This window comes from Oryctolagus cuniculus, chromosome 7 (genome assembly GCF_051225735.1).
Source record: "Oryctolagus cuniculus isolate XC-2025 breed Fujian yellow rabbit chromosome 7, ASM5122573v1, whole genome shotgun sequence".
Classification (NCBI taxonomy): domain Eukaryota; kingdom Metazoa; phylum Chordata; class Mammalia; order Lagomorpha; family Leporidae; genus Oryctolagus; species Oryctolagus cuniculus.
The window spans coordinates 19118462-19135611 of NC_142873.1; the positions used below are offsets into that span (position 1 = coordinate 19118462).

General features: G+C 45.2%; 1 protein-coding gene across 5 annotated transcripts in view; it reads right to left on the reverse strand.

Annotated features, from left to right (window-relative positions):
- The window catches only part of DPP6 (dipeptidyl peptidase like 6), a 1254484-nt gene that overhangs the window by 95041 nt on the left and 1142293 nt on the right, over positions 1-17150 (reverse strand). For all 5 annotated transcript variants that reach the window (XM_051857103.3, XM_051857105.3, XM_070077270.2 and 2 more), the window contains exons 14-16: positions 15519-15610; positions 14510-14557; positions 11824-11942 (exon numbers count right to left, since the gene is read on the reverse strand). In XM_051857103.3, coding sequence (XP_051713063.3) covers positions 11824-11942; positions 14510-14557; positions 15519-15610 — 259 coding nt within the window. The remainder of the gene's footprint in view (positions 1-11823; positions 11943-14509; positions 14558-15518; positions 15611-17150) is intronic.

Consider the following 17150-nt stretch of genomic DNA (forward strand, 5'->3'; position numbering starts at 1 on the left):
TCAAGACTTGAAACCAAGCATCTGGGTGTGGGATGTTGGCATCTTAACTACTAGGTCAAATGCCTGCCTCCCCTTCCTATTCTCCTTCTTTTTTAAAAAATAGTTGTTTATTTTAAAGACAGAGTTACAGAAATAGAGGAGAGACAGAGAACTGGATTCACTCCCCCAAATGGCTGCAACAGCTGAGGCTGGGTCAGGGCAGAGCCAGGAATGAGGAGCTTCATCTGGTCTCCCACATGGGTTTCAGGGGCTCAGGCACTTGGCCATCTTCCACTGCCCTCCCAGGCACATTAGCAGGGAGCTGGATTGGAAATGGAGCAGCTGGCACTCAGTTGGTACCCATATGGGATACTGGTGCTGCAGGCAGTGGCTTAACCCACTCTGCCACCATGTCGGCCCCTGCCTCTTTTTAAAAATTATTCTCCTTTGGGGCCACCACCTGCAGTGCCGGCATCCCACAGGAGCACCAGTTCGAGTCCCAGCTGCTCCATTTCTGATCCTCCTCTCTGCTATGGCCTGGGAATGCAGTGGAGGATAGCCCAAGTGCTTGGGTCCCTGCATTCTCGTGGGAACACCCAGAGGAGGCTCCTTGCTCCTCGCTCCTCGCTTTGGATCTGCACATCTCCAGACGTTGAGGCCAACTGGGGAGTAAACCAGCAGATGGAAGACCTCTCTCTCTCTTTGACTCTCCTCCTCTTTCTGTGTAACTCTGACTTTCAAATAAATAAATAAATATTTAAAAAAAATCCTCTTTTGCTAATTGTGCTACGTATCCTCTTCATTAGTTTTCACTTTCAATTTGATCAACTTATATCTGTTTATCAATAACTGTTTAATGTTCTAATGTGCTGTTGACTGCCTTCCAGGTGGTCCAGTGGTACTATTTATTTTTTTGTTTTTATATTTCTTCTATCACTTTACTTAAAAAGGAGAAATTCTAGGAGAGAAATTTCTAGGTGTGTTCAGGAAGCCTTTTTCAACAGAAATGTTCTTTAGGAGATATGATCTGGTATTATTTAAGATAGGAACAAAGTGAATTGGTTACTGGGAGATCCAGAAGGCAAACTGACCAGCAGCCTAAGGACTTTCATTATCCAGAGAAAGGATAATAGGTCTAAGATTCTAGAATGATCTAGAAGATTCTAGAAGACTAAGACTCCAGGAGCATCATTTATTGTATTGAATGTCCATATTTTTAACAGACACTTCCAGTAAAACACACCAGGCATGGCCTCCCCTTTTGCAGAAAGGTAAAACATCAGCAGTTATCAACAAGGCTGGAACTTGCCCAGTGATGGGGATGGCAACAAGTAGGAAAGTGAGAAATTTCTTTTCCATAGGAGATGCTGATTCAGTTGTTACTGAGAAGTAATAGGGCTCCTACTGAGTGGGTTGCTTGGGTTCTGGAAGCATTAACTGAAGAGTTTAACATGATGCAGAGTTTTCATGTAACTTGTACTGATGATAGAGTCTTTTCTGAGAATCCTTCTTCCTGTTTCTGGTACAGCCTCAATGGGAATCACTCCAAATGTTTGAGAGATTGAGCAGATGTTCATACTCACAAAAACAGTAGCAAGGCTCCAAGGAGTCTCAAGCCTGGTTCTAAACATTCACTTTAACAAATCAAAATTAAAAAGGGTAGCTGAGGTTAACATCTCATAAACCTGGTATAAGAGATGTCTAGAGGATTAGGGAGCTTGTGGAACCAAACCATTCATTTTCAAATTTTCTCTTGAGAATTGATATCACACTACATGTTTGAAGCTAATGATGCAGTTTTATCACAATGTGGATAAAAATTATGTATTATTTTTCTAGTTCTGGGGCTATACATAGTCATGAGTTATTAGTAAGCAATTTTAATAGAAGTGGAATTTAATTGCTACCCTGGGCTAGGATATAAAAGGTACACTTGCTTACACTGTTGTCCGTACACCGAAGGGAGGTGATTAGTATTACCCCTGGGTCACTCTGTAGGATCTGAGACTTTCTTCTTGCCAATTTAAAACTGTTAGAGACAGAACCTTTCAAATGGAAAACCTGGTGACAGCCTGCCCTTGGGGGAATTTCTGAAGGACAAACCTCCATTACTTCCAGAGCAGAGTCTCAACGTGTATCTCTTCATGGATGCATATGTCTAGTCTCTGAAAAGGTGACATGCTGACATCTTTACCTTAGCTAATCATAATGTTTAGGAGTTCAGCTCTTAAAAAAATTAATTGACTTTATTCTACAGTATGAGCTAAATTTCAGGATTCATCTCCATCCCCTAAAATACTACATCTCAGATAATGTGGTACGTGAAATTTACCATTAAGGAGGTATTCATTTATTATAAGGAATTAGAGCAAAGTTGGTAGACTGCTACCTCCTTTCCCACTACTGTGCATAGCAGACATCACCAATCAATCCCTCATGCTGTTTGTCACATCACCAATCAATCCCGTATTACATTCCTTCTCACTGAGCTTGGGCTTGGTTTCACAATCTTCCTCATTTGTAGTACTATAGCCAAAATTCTAATCCAAGTGGAACTGGTCTGCTGATAACCTATTTTTCAACCTATTTTTCATCCCTGCCTTATTCACTGCACTGTTAGGACTGAAACTCTGGGAGAAGCACTATAATGTATATTTGTCCCCCAGTAAATTATGTGTTCCAAAGACAGGATGTATTCAAGGGAGCTGAGAGCAAGGAAGAAAAGCAAAGTGGAGAAAGGCACAAGGAGAGGAAAAGTCAGGTGCTAAGGAAAGTTAAGAAAATGTGGCTAGTTTGTCAGAAACTAGTGGTCGAGGGCACCTTGGCATATGTCCTCCTGGAGTCACAGGTATTTCATCTCTATGCCTAATGAGCAGTGGGTTTGACATTCTGTGGCTAGGGAATACATGGTCAATTCTGGAACTTTCTAACCTGGTAACATCAGCACAAGACACGGGGTGAGTTCAGTGAAGTATAAGAATGTTTATATATATATGCTGTGGTGCAGTGGGTTAAAGCCTTGGCTTGCAGTGCCGGCATCCTATATAGGCACTGGTTCAAATCCTAGCTGCTCCACTTCTAATCCAGCTCTCTGCTATGGCCTGGGAAAGTAGTGGAGGATGGCCCAAGTCTTTGGGTCCCTGCACCCACATGGAAGACTGGGAAGAAGCTCCTGGCTCCTGGCTTCAGATTGGCTTAGCTCAGCCATTTGGGAAGTGATCCAGCAGATGGTAGACCTCTCTCTCTCTGCCTCTCTCTGTAACTCTGTCTTGCGAATAAATGAAGTCTTCAAAAGAACCAATAACAAAAACAAACCAAAAAGAATGCTTGTAAGGAATACCTTATAGGGGATTTTGCTTAATTTCATGGAGGGCCACTATCTCCAGCCCAAGTCACTCTGGATACTCAATCTGTGGCAAGCGGATATCTAAGAAATTCTTCATGGATTAGTAGAGTGATGGTAATGATGATACGAACTGTAACAGTTAACACTTATGGAGCCTTTATGAGGTATCAGATACCCTGGTAAGCACCTTACATTATTTGGGTCAATTCTCACAACAAGCTCACATCATAGGTACTGTCTTTCTACAGATTTTCAGGTTGGGGACATGCAGGATTTAGCAAGTTAACCAACATGCCCAAAGTTGCAAAATCTTAAGTGGCAGAACTCAGAGTCTAATCCAGGTCTGTGCAATTTTGCGCTCTACAGCTCTCCATTATCAATATTTCTATCTCCCTTGATTGTGATGATGAGGGCAACGATGGTGCTGACGAAAGGTCTCTGAGAATATTTAATAGTAAGAAAAACAGTTGTCAGGATTGACTCATTTTATTTTAAGCTTAGGTAAGACTATTTTGTTTCAAATCAACTTTATGATAGAGAAGTTTGTCTTGATAAACTAGGATGGTAAGTTGATGACCAAATTCCATATATAATGGGGAGCAACTTTCTAAATAACAATTTAACACTGAACCTGGGGATATAACAGGTGTCATTAATTCAACCGTCCCTCTCCATACTCAGCATGGGAGGTGGAAGCAATAATTGTTTCCCTGCCTCCAAGGAAAAGTTTATTTATTTTTAAAATACAAAAAATGTTTCAGTGCAAATAAGCAAATCTCTGATTCATACAGGGTTCTAATTTTCCTGGTTTCATTTAGACATTTCTGAGAAACAAGATTGAGCAAGTCCTTCTGAGAAACTTGAAGGAAAACGAATCATGTTCTTGGGATTCAGTTGAAAGAGAAAAATACAATTCTCTAACCAGAGGATATACCTGTAAATCTGGGTACTTTGATTCAGTTGGTTAGTGGCCCTGAGGGTTGAGTGTAGCTGAGGAGGAGGAAACCCTAGACAGCTGTTCATAGAATCACATAACCTGAGTACTGAATTAAAGAAGAATTCTTGGAGCAACTCTCTATTGGAGTTGCTCTTGTTCTCCTAAAATGCCAGAGTTATCACTGCTAAACATGGTGTGGATTGGATCATTTCCCTCAGAGGCCCCTCGCCCTCCTTCTAGGATGTGGAAAAGCAGCTTCCAACCAAGAAGAATTGGTCTGGCTCAGGCTAATGTGGCTGCCCCTAATTCTGGGTTCCTGAGAAAAACAGGTATCATTCTCTATCATCTCTTTCTAATCGAAGAAGGCAGCATGGGTCTTGAGAGGCAGATACTGTGGGTTTTATTGTTGCCTCCCAAACTATGTGCTGCATTCCGAAGCTCAGTCCTTATGAAAATGTAAGACAATTTGGCCGGCGCCGCGGCTCAATAGGCTAATCCTCCACCTAGTGGCGCCGGCACACTGGGTTCTAGTCCCTGTCGGGGCGCCAGATTCTTTCCCGGTTGCCCCTCTTCCAGACCAGCTCTCTGCTGTGGCCCGGGAAGACAATGGAGGATGGCCCAAGTCCTTGGGCCCTGCACTCCATGGGAGACCAGGAGAAGCACCTGGCTCCTGCCTTCGGATCAGCGTGGTACGCCGGCCACAGCACGCCAGCCGTGGCGGCCACTGGAGGGTGAACCAACGGCAAAGGAAGACCTTTCTCTCTGTCTCTCTCTCTCACTATCCACTCTGCCTGTCAAAAAAAATTTTTTTTAAATAATAAAAAAAGAAAATGTAAGACAATTAAGATGCAGGCCAGGTCCCGTTATAGTGACTGGCATCTTTTTCAGAAGAGGTAAGTTGGACCAGACACAGGAGAAAAGCTGTATGAAGACAGAGGAAGAGATTAAAGCAATGCATATACAGGTCAAGGAATGTCAACACCAGAAACCAGAGAGAGGTATGGGATCCATAGGAACCCCAGGAGGAAGCAAACCTTCCAACAACTTGATTTTGGATTTCTAGCCTCCAGATTCTTGTGAGAATAAATTTCCGTTGTTTTAAGCCAGTCTGTCTGTGGTAATTTGTTATGGCAGCCCTAGGAAATGAATTTGAGATGTACTGTCTTCTTTAGACATGTGATTATCATTATCCAGGACTAGAAGGTGATGTCACAGCACTGGGTAAGACAGCCCAGGCTCCTCCCACTGTGGGCATCACTAATTGTCTGAAGTAGCTGAAGAATCAAGTCCCGATCACGGGTGTTGGCCTGAGGGGTGAAGTCACAGCCATGCACACTCTGTGTAGGCAATCGCCCCACTTCTAGATCATCCCTCCTTGGAAGGAGATACAAATCAACCCTGCTGGAGGGAAATCTTGGAGGAATACATAAGAGTTTATCAGGCAGTGAAAGACAAATGCATGGAGATGTGAACTATGATACTGAGTTTAGGGGACTCTAAGAAGATCTATTTGTGCTAGTGTATAAACGGCTAGGAATCACAGGCAGAAATGCAGATATTACAGCTTAGATAGTGAAGAGCACATTTTTCAAATTGTAAAGAATTGGGAAAAGAGAAGGCATTTTTATTACTATCATTGTATAGGGTCACTGAGGAGACCAATAAGGCATGCATACAAAAAGCTGCTTGGTAAATACTAGAAGATAATTATGAAGGGAACATTACAATATTTTGGATGCAACTGGCTTCACTGAGCCTTCATCTAGGTGGACAGGTGTGCTTCGCATGGTTGTGTTGAGTGTTGTTCACAGGTGATCCCTCCTGCATGTGTCTAGATGTGATCATTTGAAGATATGCCCTGGGGATCCACATACAGACACTGACAGATGGGCTCTAACTGGGTAATACCGTGACAAGCATTTCTGAGTCTTCACTTACCTGTTCTATTGCAGTCTATTCTTTTTAATGTAACTGCAAAAATAATTTATGCATGCTGAGGTTTGGACAGACTTTAAAAAAGTCAGGAAGTTTTAGTATTTTTTTGTTCTACTTAATACTATTGGTTGAACTCTTTAACACACAATTATTCTTAGGTGTTTAACTGAAAAGTGATCTCTGTTAAATGTAAGAGTGGGAATAAGACAGTGAGGGGATGTACAATTTGGGACATGCTCAATCCGACTTGCCCTAAGTGGTAGAGTTAGAAACATGCCAGGGGATTGCAATTCAATCCCATCAAGGTGGCAGGTACCAATGCCATCTCACTAGTCAAAGTGATCAGTTTCAGTTCATAATTGATCATAATGATAGGACAAAGAGTCAAAGGGATCACATAAACAAGACTAGTGTCTGCAAATACTAACTGATAGAATTAAAAAGGAGAGAATGATCCAACATGGGAAGTGGGATACACAGCAGACTCATAGAATGGCAGATGTCCTAAACAGCACTCTGGCCTCAGAATCAGCCCTTAAAGCATTCGGATCTGGCTAAAAACCCCATGATAGTATTTCAGGCATGGAAAGCCAAGACACTCTGGCAAAAAAAAAAAAAAAAAAAACCTAAATGAAAGATCTCTGCAAGTGAGATCCCAGTGGAAAGAACGGGCCATCAAAGGAGGAGGTACCTTTCTCTGAAGGGAGGAGAGAACTTCCACTTTGACTATGACCTTGTCTAACTAAGATCAGAGTCGGCGAACTCAAAAGGCTTCCATAGCCTTGGCAATTCATGACAAGAGCCCAGGGTGATTACTGATGCCATAAACAAGAGTGTCAATTGTTAAGTCAACAATAGGAGTCACTGTGCACTTACTCCTCATGTAGGATCTCTGTCTTTAATGTGTTGTACAATGTGAACTAATGCTATAACTCAAACGTACTTTATACTTTGTGTTTCTGTGTGGGTGCAAACTGTTGAAATCTTTACTTAATATATACTAAATCGATCTTCTGTATATAAAGATAATTGAAAATGAATCTTGATGTGAATGGAATGGGAGAGGGAGCGGGAGATGGCAGGGTTGCAGATAGGAGGGAAGCTGTACTTTGGAAATTTATATTCATTAAATAAAAGTTTAAAAAAAGTCAAGAAGAATGTTAAAAAGGAACACAAAAATGTGAGACCTTAAAAAACCACAGGGGAAATGGTAAAGAAAAATTAGAGAAAGCACCTGAATAAAACCTCAATACAATAATGAAGATGAACAAAATATACTACAGGAGAATAACTGGGCTATAGAAGAAGATCAATATGCCAAAGAACTAATTCAATGGAAGTACTGGTTGCAAACAACTGATGAGCTAGAATTAGCTACGTTGGCAGGAAAGTTTCTGGCCCACATTCATATGTTGAAATCCTAACCCTCAAGGTGATGTATCAGGAGATGAGTCTTAAAGGAGATACTGAGATCCTGAGGGTGGGGCCCCCATCAGTGGAGTTGTACCTTTGTAGGAGGGAATTTAGGGAGATGTTTAGAGGAGAAATTAGCTGTCTACAACCTAGAAGAGGGCTTGTATAAGAGCCTGACCATGACTACCACCTCCAGAGCTGTGAGAAAGAGTTTTTGTTCTTTATTAACTACTCAGGCTATGTACTTTGTTACAGCATAATAAACAGACTAAGAAAAGATAAAGTATAGATGCTGAGGGCTGTAATGTAAGTTAAGAGGATAGGGTCCGATATCAGCTAAATTGTTCCCAAATGAACTTAATTGGGGGTGGGGGGGTCACAGAAAGGTTGGAAGAATGATTGAGTTTACATGGAGCTGCTGCAATTCCTTGATTCTACAGCTGCCAGTACGACACCCAGCCCTGCCATGTTGATAGGGCATGACAGCCTGTGTCCACCCTGAGTGGGCACCTATTCTGTCTAGCTGGTGTCCACCTGGTTCTTGCTGTTAAATTCTTTGACTATCATTCCTTCCTATGCCCAAACTGACTGACTGGCTGTGAGGGGTTGAACAGTTCCTTATGGGGGTGGGTTTACAGGTTTCCCCTTGCCTAATTTACTAAAGAGAATCCTGACTGCCAAGACATTTTCCCTGTGCCTAAAAGAGGAAGGATATTTTGGGATTCTAGTTGCCCCTGGGAGGCCAAATCAATCTATGTAAAAAAAAAAAAAAGTGCTGTAGGAGGAGGGGAGAAAAAAAGCAAAAGTTTTTAACACCAAGAGTAGAGAAGTTATTTGTGTCATAGTTTTCTACGGGTCTGTTGGAGTAGCTTTGTGGAGTGAAATAGGAGAGGAAAAGGAAGTTTAACAAATGTCACTGTGGACTAAATATTTGGGCTCCCTTTAATACCTACCAAGAAATATGGAAAAAATAAATTGTTCTAAATTATCTTTGGCTATTAAATTGAGCTCCTTAAATGTGTGCATTCACTAGCTTGATGTTATTTATAGGCTGCACAAGAATTCCAATGCAAAACCTTAGATTGCTCTTGGTGCATTTTCTCAGACTGACCTCCCCTGTGAAATCCCTTCATGTTCTAAATCCTACCTCTTTATTTCAGGTGCTATCTCATCCCAGATGCCTTCCTCCATTCTTTTCCACCAGCAGAGTCCCAAGCAACCCATCTGCCTCTAATCATCTGCTCCTTTAAAATTCTGTACACACTGATCTCTTCATTCCTCATGGAAACCATTGCCAAAGCCTGTGGCATAAAATGGGTGGCTGCTCAGCTTTAAAATTTTTTTATTAATATATAAAGAGAACAGATTTCACGTATTTCTTAGTTACAGTTCTAAGACGACAACCTTATACTTCCCTCTCTCCCTCCTTCAATCCCCCCTCCTTCCTTCTTTTCTCTAATTTTTTACAAAGATATACTTTCAATCCACTCTATAATCATAGGCTTAATCCACCACTAACCATAATATTCAACAAGTAAAAAGTAGGAAGACCCTCAGTTTGCAGGACTAAGGGTATAGCTTCAGGGAGGCTAAGTTCCACTTCTTTGGTAACTTCTTCCAGGTTTGAGAAGTTGGCTACTGTTGTCTTCTCACCCCATTTCGTTAGCTTTGTAACTTTCTGATTTTGTAGAAGATCCCTTTTTAAAAACAGGATTCTGGGGGAGAGGCTAACGTGGTCATTTAATCTACTGTGGCCAGAAAATAATTACAGAAAGTTTAAAAAGAGCCATTTGTTTTTGTAGAGAAGAGAGCTCATTCATGCTTACCTTAAGATAAGGGAACAGACTAAATATTTAAATAGATGTTAAATGATTTGGAAGATCCTGGGGTGATAACTCCATGATTAAGTAAGATTTCGGTTTTTTAATCCATAAAATGGAGGAGGCTTAGAGATTGGATTAGATCACCTGAGATCTATTGCTATTCCTTAACTTTTTTTTTTTTTTTTTTGACAGTGAGAGAGAGAGACAGAGAGAAAGGTCTTCCTTTGCCATTGGTTCACCCTCCAATGGCCACCGCGGCCAGTGCACTGCGGCCGGCGCACCGCGCTGATCCGATGGCAGGAGCCAGGTGCTTCTCCTGGTCTCCCATGGGGTGCAGGGCCCAAGCACTTGGGCCATCCTCCACTGCACTCCCTGGCCACAGCAGAGAGCTGGCTTGGAAGAGGGGCAACCGGGACAGAATCCGGCATCCCGAGCGGGACTAGAACCTGGTGTGCCGGCGCCGCTAGGCAGAGGATTAGCCTATTGAGCTGTGGTGCCAGCCCTTTGAGTCTGTTTATTGTGGAGATCCAGGCATTGGTGGAGAGGGCTATTCCCTCCTTTCTCAAGGGGATGTCATGGAGGGCCTCAATAGGTTGGGTCAGTAGTACATCTGACTGTGTGTGTGGAGGGGGGGAATCTACTCTGCTTCTGTTCTTCTCCGCAGTCACAACTGAGGAGCTATCTCTTCACGCTGAGCATTTGCACAATGCTGAATACAAGGGGTCCTAGAGGGAGAAATGTGCCCTCACTGGCTAGGACACAAACAGAAAAAGGAATGCTACTTCCTGCTGAGGATGGAATGCCAGCAGGCAGGATGGAAGTTTGCAGGTGAGCAACTGTTCAATGACTTCCAAACACGCTTGGTCCAAATCGCCTCTCCACATGGGTGCCATTTTTGTATCACCACAGGGGACACTGACATTTCCTTGCCTGAATCCAGGGCCATAGATGTCTTGGGGAGAGCCTTTTAGATTTCAGCAGAGGGCTAGAACTCATGGAAATGCAACAGCCAAAGGCTGCCAGTTGTTAGAATGATGCATCCGCACTAAACTTCCCCTTGAACTTAGCAGGGAGTTTTTGACCACCAAGGGGAGGCAGGGAAAGGATCTGTTAACAAATAAGGGGCTGGATCCCGTGCAAGATCGCTTTATGGATCCAAGAAATCTAAATCCAAATTGCTTGATCACAGAAACCCTAGTGCATGTTCTGCCTTCTGATGAGGCCACAATAAACCCAACTCTGGCAAATGATATCTGCCCTCTTTTTAAGATCTTTATGCTAGAATTTCTATCACTTTTTTCACCCAACCATTCTTGTATGGGCTGTCTTCTTTATTTTCCCCTTACTGTATCTTACCATGAGCTTCTGGATTTTAAAGCCACTCTTTCCTTCTATGAGATAAGATTCCCAATCTCTGGCTGTATAGCACCTTGGGGTCTATTTGCCACATTTTCCCAGTCTCTTGCCCTATAAATCTCTACATTTTCCCTAGGTGCCCTTTCATGAAGATCCTGGTGTGGGGAGACAGGTGTCACTGGGCTAAGAACTAAGATCCTGAATGCTGGTCCTCTGTATATCACAGACTCACTGGAGTCCAGGCAATCTCCTTAAATATTTCTTAATCTTAAATATTTTCTTCCTATAGCATCCCATGATTTCAGATGCTCAGTGATCTGGCAAGCACAGGAAAGAGGCGTCTGGTACAATAAACACTGCAGGGACTGGGGGACCAATGTTGCATGTCATACATACACCTTGCCTCAGTTGTCTCCCAGTTGTCTTGGAGGAATGTCAGGGGCTGAGTCTTACTATTCTAAGATTTCCCAAGATCTCAGATGGCACTGATGAAATATGTCCTATGCAGTAGCTAGCAAAGACTGCCAAAGCCATTATTCTCTTGGGAATTATTCTTCCAGTATGGCTTGTAGCATTGAGACTCTCACCAAGGAACAATCACTCTTGATCTCAGTCTCCACCCGTAACATACTCTCATTCTTTGAGATGATTTCAGTGGATCAAGCTCCTCTTTGAAACATACTTTTTATGAACATATTTATTATGACTTACCCTTTCATGGGCTTATATCCTATCCTTCAAGATAATGAAAACAAGGTGCAAAGACATTCTTTGTATCCATTACGAAATGAGGATGACTCTTGTGTATCTGAATGGTGCCATAGGGCACTTGCTGGAGTTTGGGATAAATTACCAATAAAATGAGTCACAGGAAGTATTTGGAGGTCATCCAGTACTCCTGTCCCCTTGATTGCTGTCCTTACCTGTTCTGCATACACTGTGCTACAGCCACTGCTTCAGCCTTCCTGCACCTGTGCTTATCCAACGGTCTCAGCATCCAACTGAATAGGTTTTGAAAGGGTGCGGGAACTTACCCTCACACTTGAGCAGGAAGAACTCAGAGCTGTGGCTGAAGGAAGCACTGAAGTAGGTGCAGTTCTCGACCAGGTCGCAGGAGAGGCACTGCCTGTTGAAGTTGCCCACTGTGTTGGCGCTGAAAGAACAAATGCATGAGCTGAGACAGAGATGGAGTGGTTGTAGCCCTCTAGCTAATCCTCTCTCAGCTAGCATGGCAACAGGCTGACTTTTCTCCCACAGAGGTGTTCTGTGGATCCTGGTTGCTGACCTCCAGGGCCTGGTTCCCATCAGTCTCTCTGGTGGAAGAGCCAGGAATACCAGGCTCCATGTCTGCCATCCCCACGAAGCCCTCCCTAACTGGTTCACTCTTCCCACTCAAGAATTCTTGGAATTTTCGTTGTTGGGATGATGTCTCCTTGGTCACCTGTGCTGCACGATGCAGGCTGTCTGTGTGATCCTGGCATGAGGAGAGTTCAGCCATTGGGTATTATTATTATCTAGCCCTTCATACCCATGTGTCTTAACTCCCTTAGCAATTTGGGAGTAGGATGTATGTTCTACACACCTTCCAGTGCTTCCAGAACACTGGACATGCCAGAGAATCCATAAACTCTGGCTGAATTGAGCATTTGCTGTTTCCAAAAGCTGATGTTCCTCACAGAGTGAAATGGTAGAGGCGTTGTTTCTCAATGAAACTAGACAAGTTTGAAGATGCCCTCCAGGAACCACTTTAATCAAGTGTAATTTCAGGGCAAGAAACCCTAAAATGTATTTCCAACAATTAAGAGATTCCGGCCGGCACCGCGGCTCACTAGGCTAATCCTCCACCTGCGGCGCCAGCACACCGGGTTCTAGTCCCGGTCGGGGCGCCGGACTCTGTCCCAGTTGCCGCTCTTCCAGGCCAGCTCTCTGCTGTGGCCAGGGAGTGCAGTGGAGGATGGCTCAAGTCCTTGGGCCCTGCACCCCAAGGGAGACCAGAAGCACCTGGCTCCTGCCATCAGATCAGTGCAGCGCGCTGGCTGCAGCACGCCAGCCTTGGCGGCCATTGGAGGATGAACCAACGGCAAAGGAAGACCTTTCTGTCTCTCTCTCTCTCACTGTCCACTCTGCCTGTCAAAAAAATAAAAAGAGATTCTGAGGTATCCAATATGAGGGTACTTCAGAAAGTTAAATGTATTTCAAAAAATTTAGCCAGAATTATTATATAAAATTATATTATAAAACATTATATAAATAATCATCTTTTATTTTTATTTATTTCAGAAGGAGGTAGGGAAGGAAGGAGAGAAGGAGGTTGGGGGAGGGGGGAAAAGGGAGAAGGAAAGGGAGAGAAAAGCAGAGAAAAAGCACCTTTATCCACTGGTTCATTCCCCTGGTGCTAGCAATGGCCTGGGCTGGGCTGGGCTGGGGCTGAAGCTTGGAGTAGGGAATGCAATTCAAGTTTCCAATTACCTCTACCTCCTAGGGTCTACACTGGTAAAAAGCTAGAATCAGGAGCTGGAGCTAGGATTCAAATCAGTGTACTCCAATGTGGCATGTGGGCATCTTAACTGCTCGGCTAAATGTCTACCTTAAACTTAAACTTATCTTTTATTTCTATTTCTTTTCTGTGAACTTTTTGAAGTCTCTTCATATACTTCATCTGAACATTTTGCCTGGGAATGGTCCTTTTAGCTACAGGTTTCAATATGTAGACTGTAAGAGTGAAGATACTTCACAGGAAGGAAGACAACCAGCTAACACCCTACGTTACAGGAAAAGGTTGGCAGGCTGCCTTATCACTTTTCATTAATTTGATGACATGGCTGCTTTCAGAAATCCTAGTAGAGAGGCAGTAATGAAAGGCTGCAGAGAGAAACAAGTCTGACCAAATGGACATGCCAAAAAATTTTCTCCCCTCATCTAGGCCCCCTTATGCTGGCCTCACACTCTCTCAGCACAGAAGTCAATGGATGGCAACAGATGGCGGGGGCTTCAGGGGGCTCCTCCTAACATCACAGCAATGGGAGTGAACAGCACTGGCTCGCCCAGACTGTGAGTCAGTGGCCTTGAGCCCTTTGGTCTACACTGCAGGATGTCCTCTCCAGTGGCCAATGTGCTTCGTCACCCCCTTTCTGGTCTGGAGAGAACCATGAAAGTGCAGGTCTTCCTGCTGGTAGGAAGCTCCCAGGGCTGACCGCCATCCAGAGCCAGGGACTTTCTCCAGTGAGAATTGTAGCTGTGGCAGGTGATGGGATTAAACGCAGCTGAGGGATAGAACGTACACAAATGGAGCTCCTCCCCTCTCCTTTAAGGTGACAAAGCATGTGTCAAGGGACATTGCAAAGGTCGCAGCAAGGCTGCGACGGCAGAGTTGGTCTCCCTCCCCCGTCCGTGGGTCTACTTCCAAGTCTGACTCTGCACTCCCAGAAACACCCAGTGAGAGTAATTCCCCTAAGTCAGCATCTAAGCATAGATAAAGGGCAAGACTTTATGTGGAAGTGAAGCACTTATCCAGGGAATAAACAAGCGAGAAAGGGAAGCTCAATTCAACAAAGGCAGAAAAACAACATAAACCTCCAGACTTGTTGAGTGCAGCCTTCCTCATTCTTTCTCCCCAGACTTCCTACTTATCTGTGGTGGGGACTCTTCTTTGCTGCCTGCCCTTTCTACTGCTGGAAAAATGCAATTCTGCAAGGCCCAGGGTGCAGGAACCAGAGCTACCTGTAGAGCTGTCTTCTCCGCGGCAGGTCCTCCGTGCTCAGGAAGTAGCTGCAAGATGGTCAAAGTAGACAGGATTAGTCTGCTGCAAGGTGCATTTGCACTTCACATAGCATGCACTACCTTTATAGATATTGCTCAGGGACAGCCACTGTTCTGTGGCCTACAATGGGCAATTTCTCTCAGGTCCAGCTACACCTACAGCCAGAGCAGGGGACGGTTAGATGGCTAAGAGGTAAGGGACACACTGATGCAGATTCTAGAACCTCAAGGTATCTCTGGCTCCTGCCTGGCCTCAGGGCTATAGGACACTGCTGCTGTAGGACATGGGGTTGGTGACGTTGGACATCTGGATTGGAAGCAGGATTTCTTGCCCAGATGGTAACCTTCTGGAGAGCTAGGGACCAAGAACAACTGACACGAGTCCAGACATAAAGCTCAGCCCGATATATGCTGATTGATTTTCACCTAAGACCCTGCATGTTCTTGTCACAGCAGCAGGGAGGTAGAATGACATCATGGTGAAGTACTCAGTCCTGGACTCTCACCAGCTGAGTTGCACCCTAGCTGCACTGGTTGTCAACCAAATAACCTGAAGTATTATGACACTTTTTGTCCTAAGCTTATTCTTAAAATGGGGAAAGCAGTAAGCCTACCTCATGATGCTGCTGTATTAACCAAGATAAAGCTTTTAAACCAGGTAGCATCATGCCAGGAACAAGTAATGATTAAAGAAATGTCAATCATAGCACCCCTGTTCCTGTTAATGTGTTTCACCTACAGGCTGCTTGCAAATCACGCTTGGGCAACCAGTCCCTTGTGGCGTGGGAAGCCGGCTTGTTGACACAGGACACATTTTTATAAAGAAACGGGGAGTTAGCAAAGTTGTCCAGGAAGGAAGGGTGAGTCCTCGTGTGCCATGTTCTGTACTCACTGAGCAGGATTTGACTGAAAATAGCACCCAGGTCCCACTGGCCAGTGAGGTGGGGCCCTGGCTGCCACGCGCACTCACATCTTATTCCGCTTCTCGTCATAGGACAGGATCTTGGTCACGTCCCAGTCCCCGGAAGTGATGGACTGGATGTTGTCGTTACTGCTGTTGGGCTGAAACACACAGGAGAAGAGATGTCAGGACCAGTGAGGCTGGACCCTCCCTGAGTCGTTTTAGGAGCAATGCATTGTCTGCCTGCCCTAGAGACTCATCCTCCCCCAGGAGGCATGGCCAAAATCCAACAGCTTTTAGGAAGCTCTGCTGATTCTCCCACCCCACAGCTCTCTTTGAAAGCCAGTGATGGGGAATATCACATGGTCCACATCTTTGTTATCACCTCATGCCTCCAACACCAGTAACTCTAACTGCAATGTAAGCTTCTTGTAAGAAGAGTCAGTGCTTTTCATGCTGCTGATGCTAACTGGAGGAGCCGATCCTCTAAGGGAAAGGAGAAAGAGAGCTCTAAGGGGAAGTGGGTGAATCAGGGCAAGGGAAGGAAGACTCAAGGCGGAAAGGACAGTCTTGCTCCTCTGTCATCCTCTGCTGTCATTGACAAGGATGGGCTAGAACTGGCCCATTGAGTACTGTCCATTCCATACACACTGTCGCCTGATATACCTCCCAGAGCCATGCAGAAAGATCACAACAGTAGCTTGTACCAGAGAGAGAGAGAGAGAAAGAAGAAGAAGAAGGAGGAGGAGGAGGAGGAGGAGGAGGAGGAGGAGGAAGAGAGGGAGAGAGAGGGAGGGAGGGAGGGAGGGAGGGGGAAGAGGGAGGGAGGGGGAGGGAGAGAGGGAGGGAGGGGGAGGGAGAGAGGGAGGGAGGGGGAGGGAGAGAGGGAGGGAGAGGGGGAGGGAGAGAGAGGGGAAGAGGGAGGGAAGGAGGGAGAGGGGGAGGGATGGGGTGAGGGGAGGAGGGAGGGAAGGAGGGAGAGAGGGAGGGAGAGAGGGAGGGGGGAGGGAGGGAGAGGGGAAGAGGAAGAGAGGGAGGGAGGAAAGGAGGGAGGGAGAGGGGGAGGGGACTGACTGCAGGTGCTGAGGTGCATCAGAGCACTGCTGTTCTGCACCACAGGTGCCTGAAGGAAAGGCACTTCAGGGGATGGAGATGAACTTAGTTCAAGGGCCAAGGCCAACACCCTGTGCTTACAGGCATCACAGAGGAGAAACCCACGAGGGTCCCAGTGTGTGTGTGGTGGGGGGAGTAGGGGTGCCTAAAGGGCTCAGGAAGGCAGCAGGCCAACACCCTGGGCTTACAGGCATCACAGAGGAGAAACCCACGAGGGTCCCAGTGTGTGTGGTGGGGGGAGTAGGGGTGCCTAGAGGGCTCAGGAAGGCAGCAGCCCAACACCCTGGGCTTACAGGCATCACAGAGGAGAAACCCACGAGGGTCCCAGTGTGTGTGGTGGGGGAGTAGGGGTGCCTAGAGGGCTCAGGAAGGCAGCAGGGCTCAAAAGGCGTCCTGGGTTCCGAAGCAAAGGGTCAGAGTGGGAGTGAGGGCCCCGGGCAGCACACAGGGATTGCTTCCTGCTGGAGACTGATGGGGTTTTCAGCAAACGCTGAGCCCTTGGACACCCTCAGGGATGGGAGTGGATGAAAACACCCAAAAAGTATTTTTTTTCTTGGCTAAAGTGGTCCAAGATGAGAAAGCAAAGCA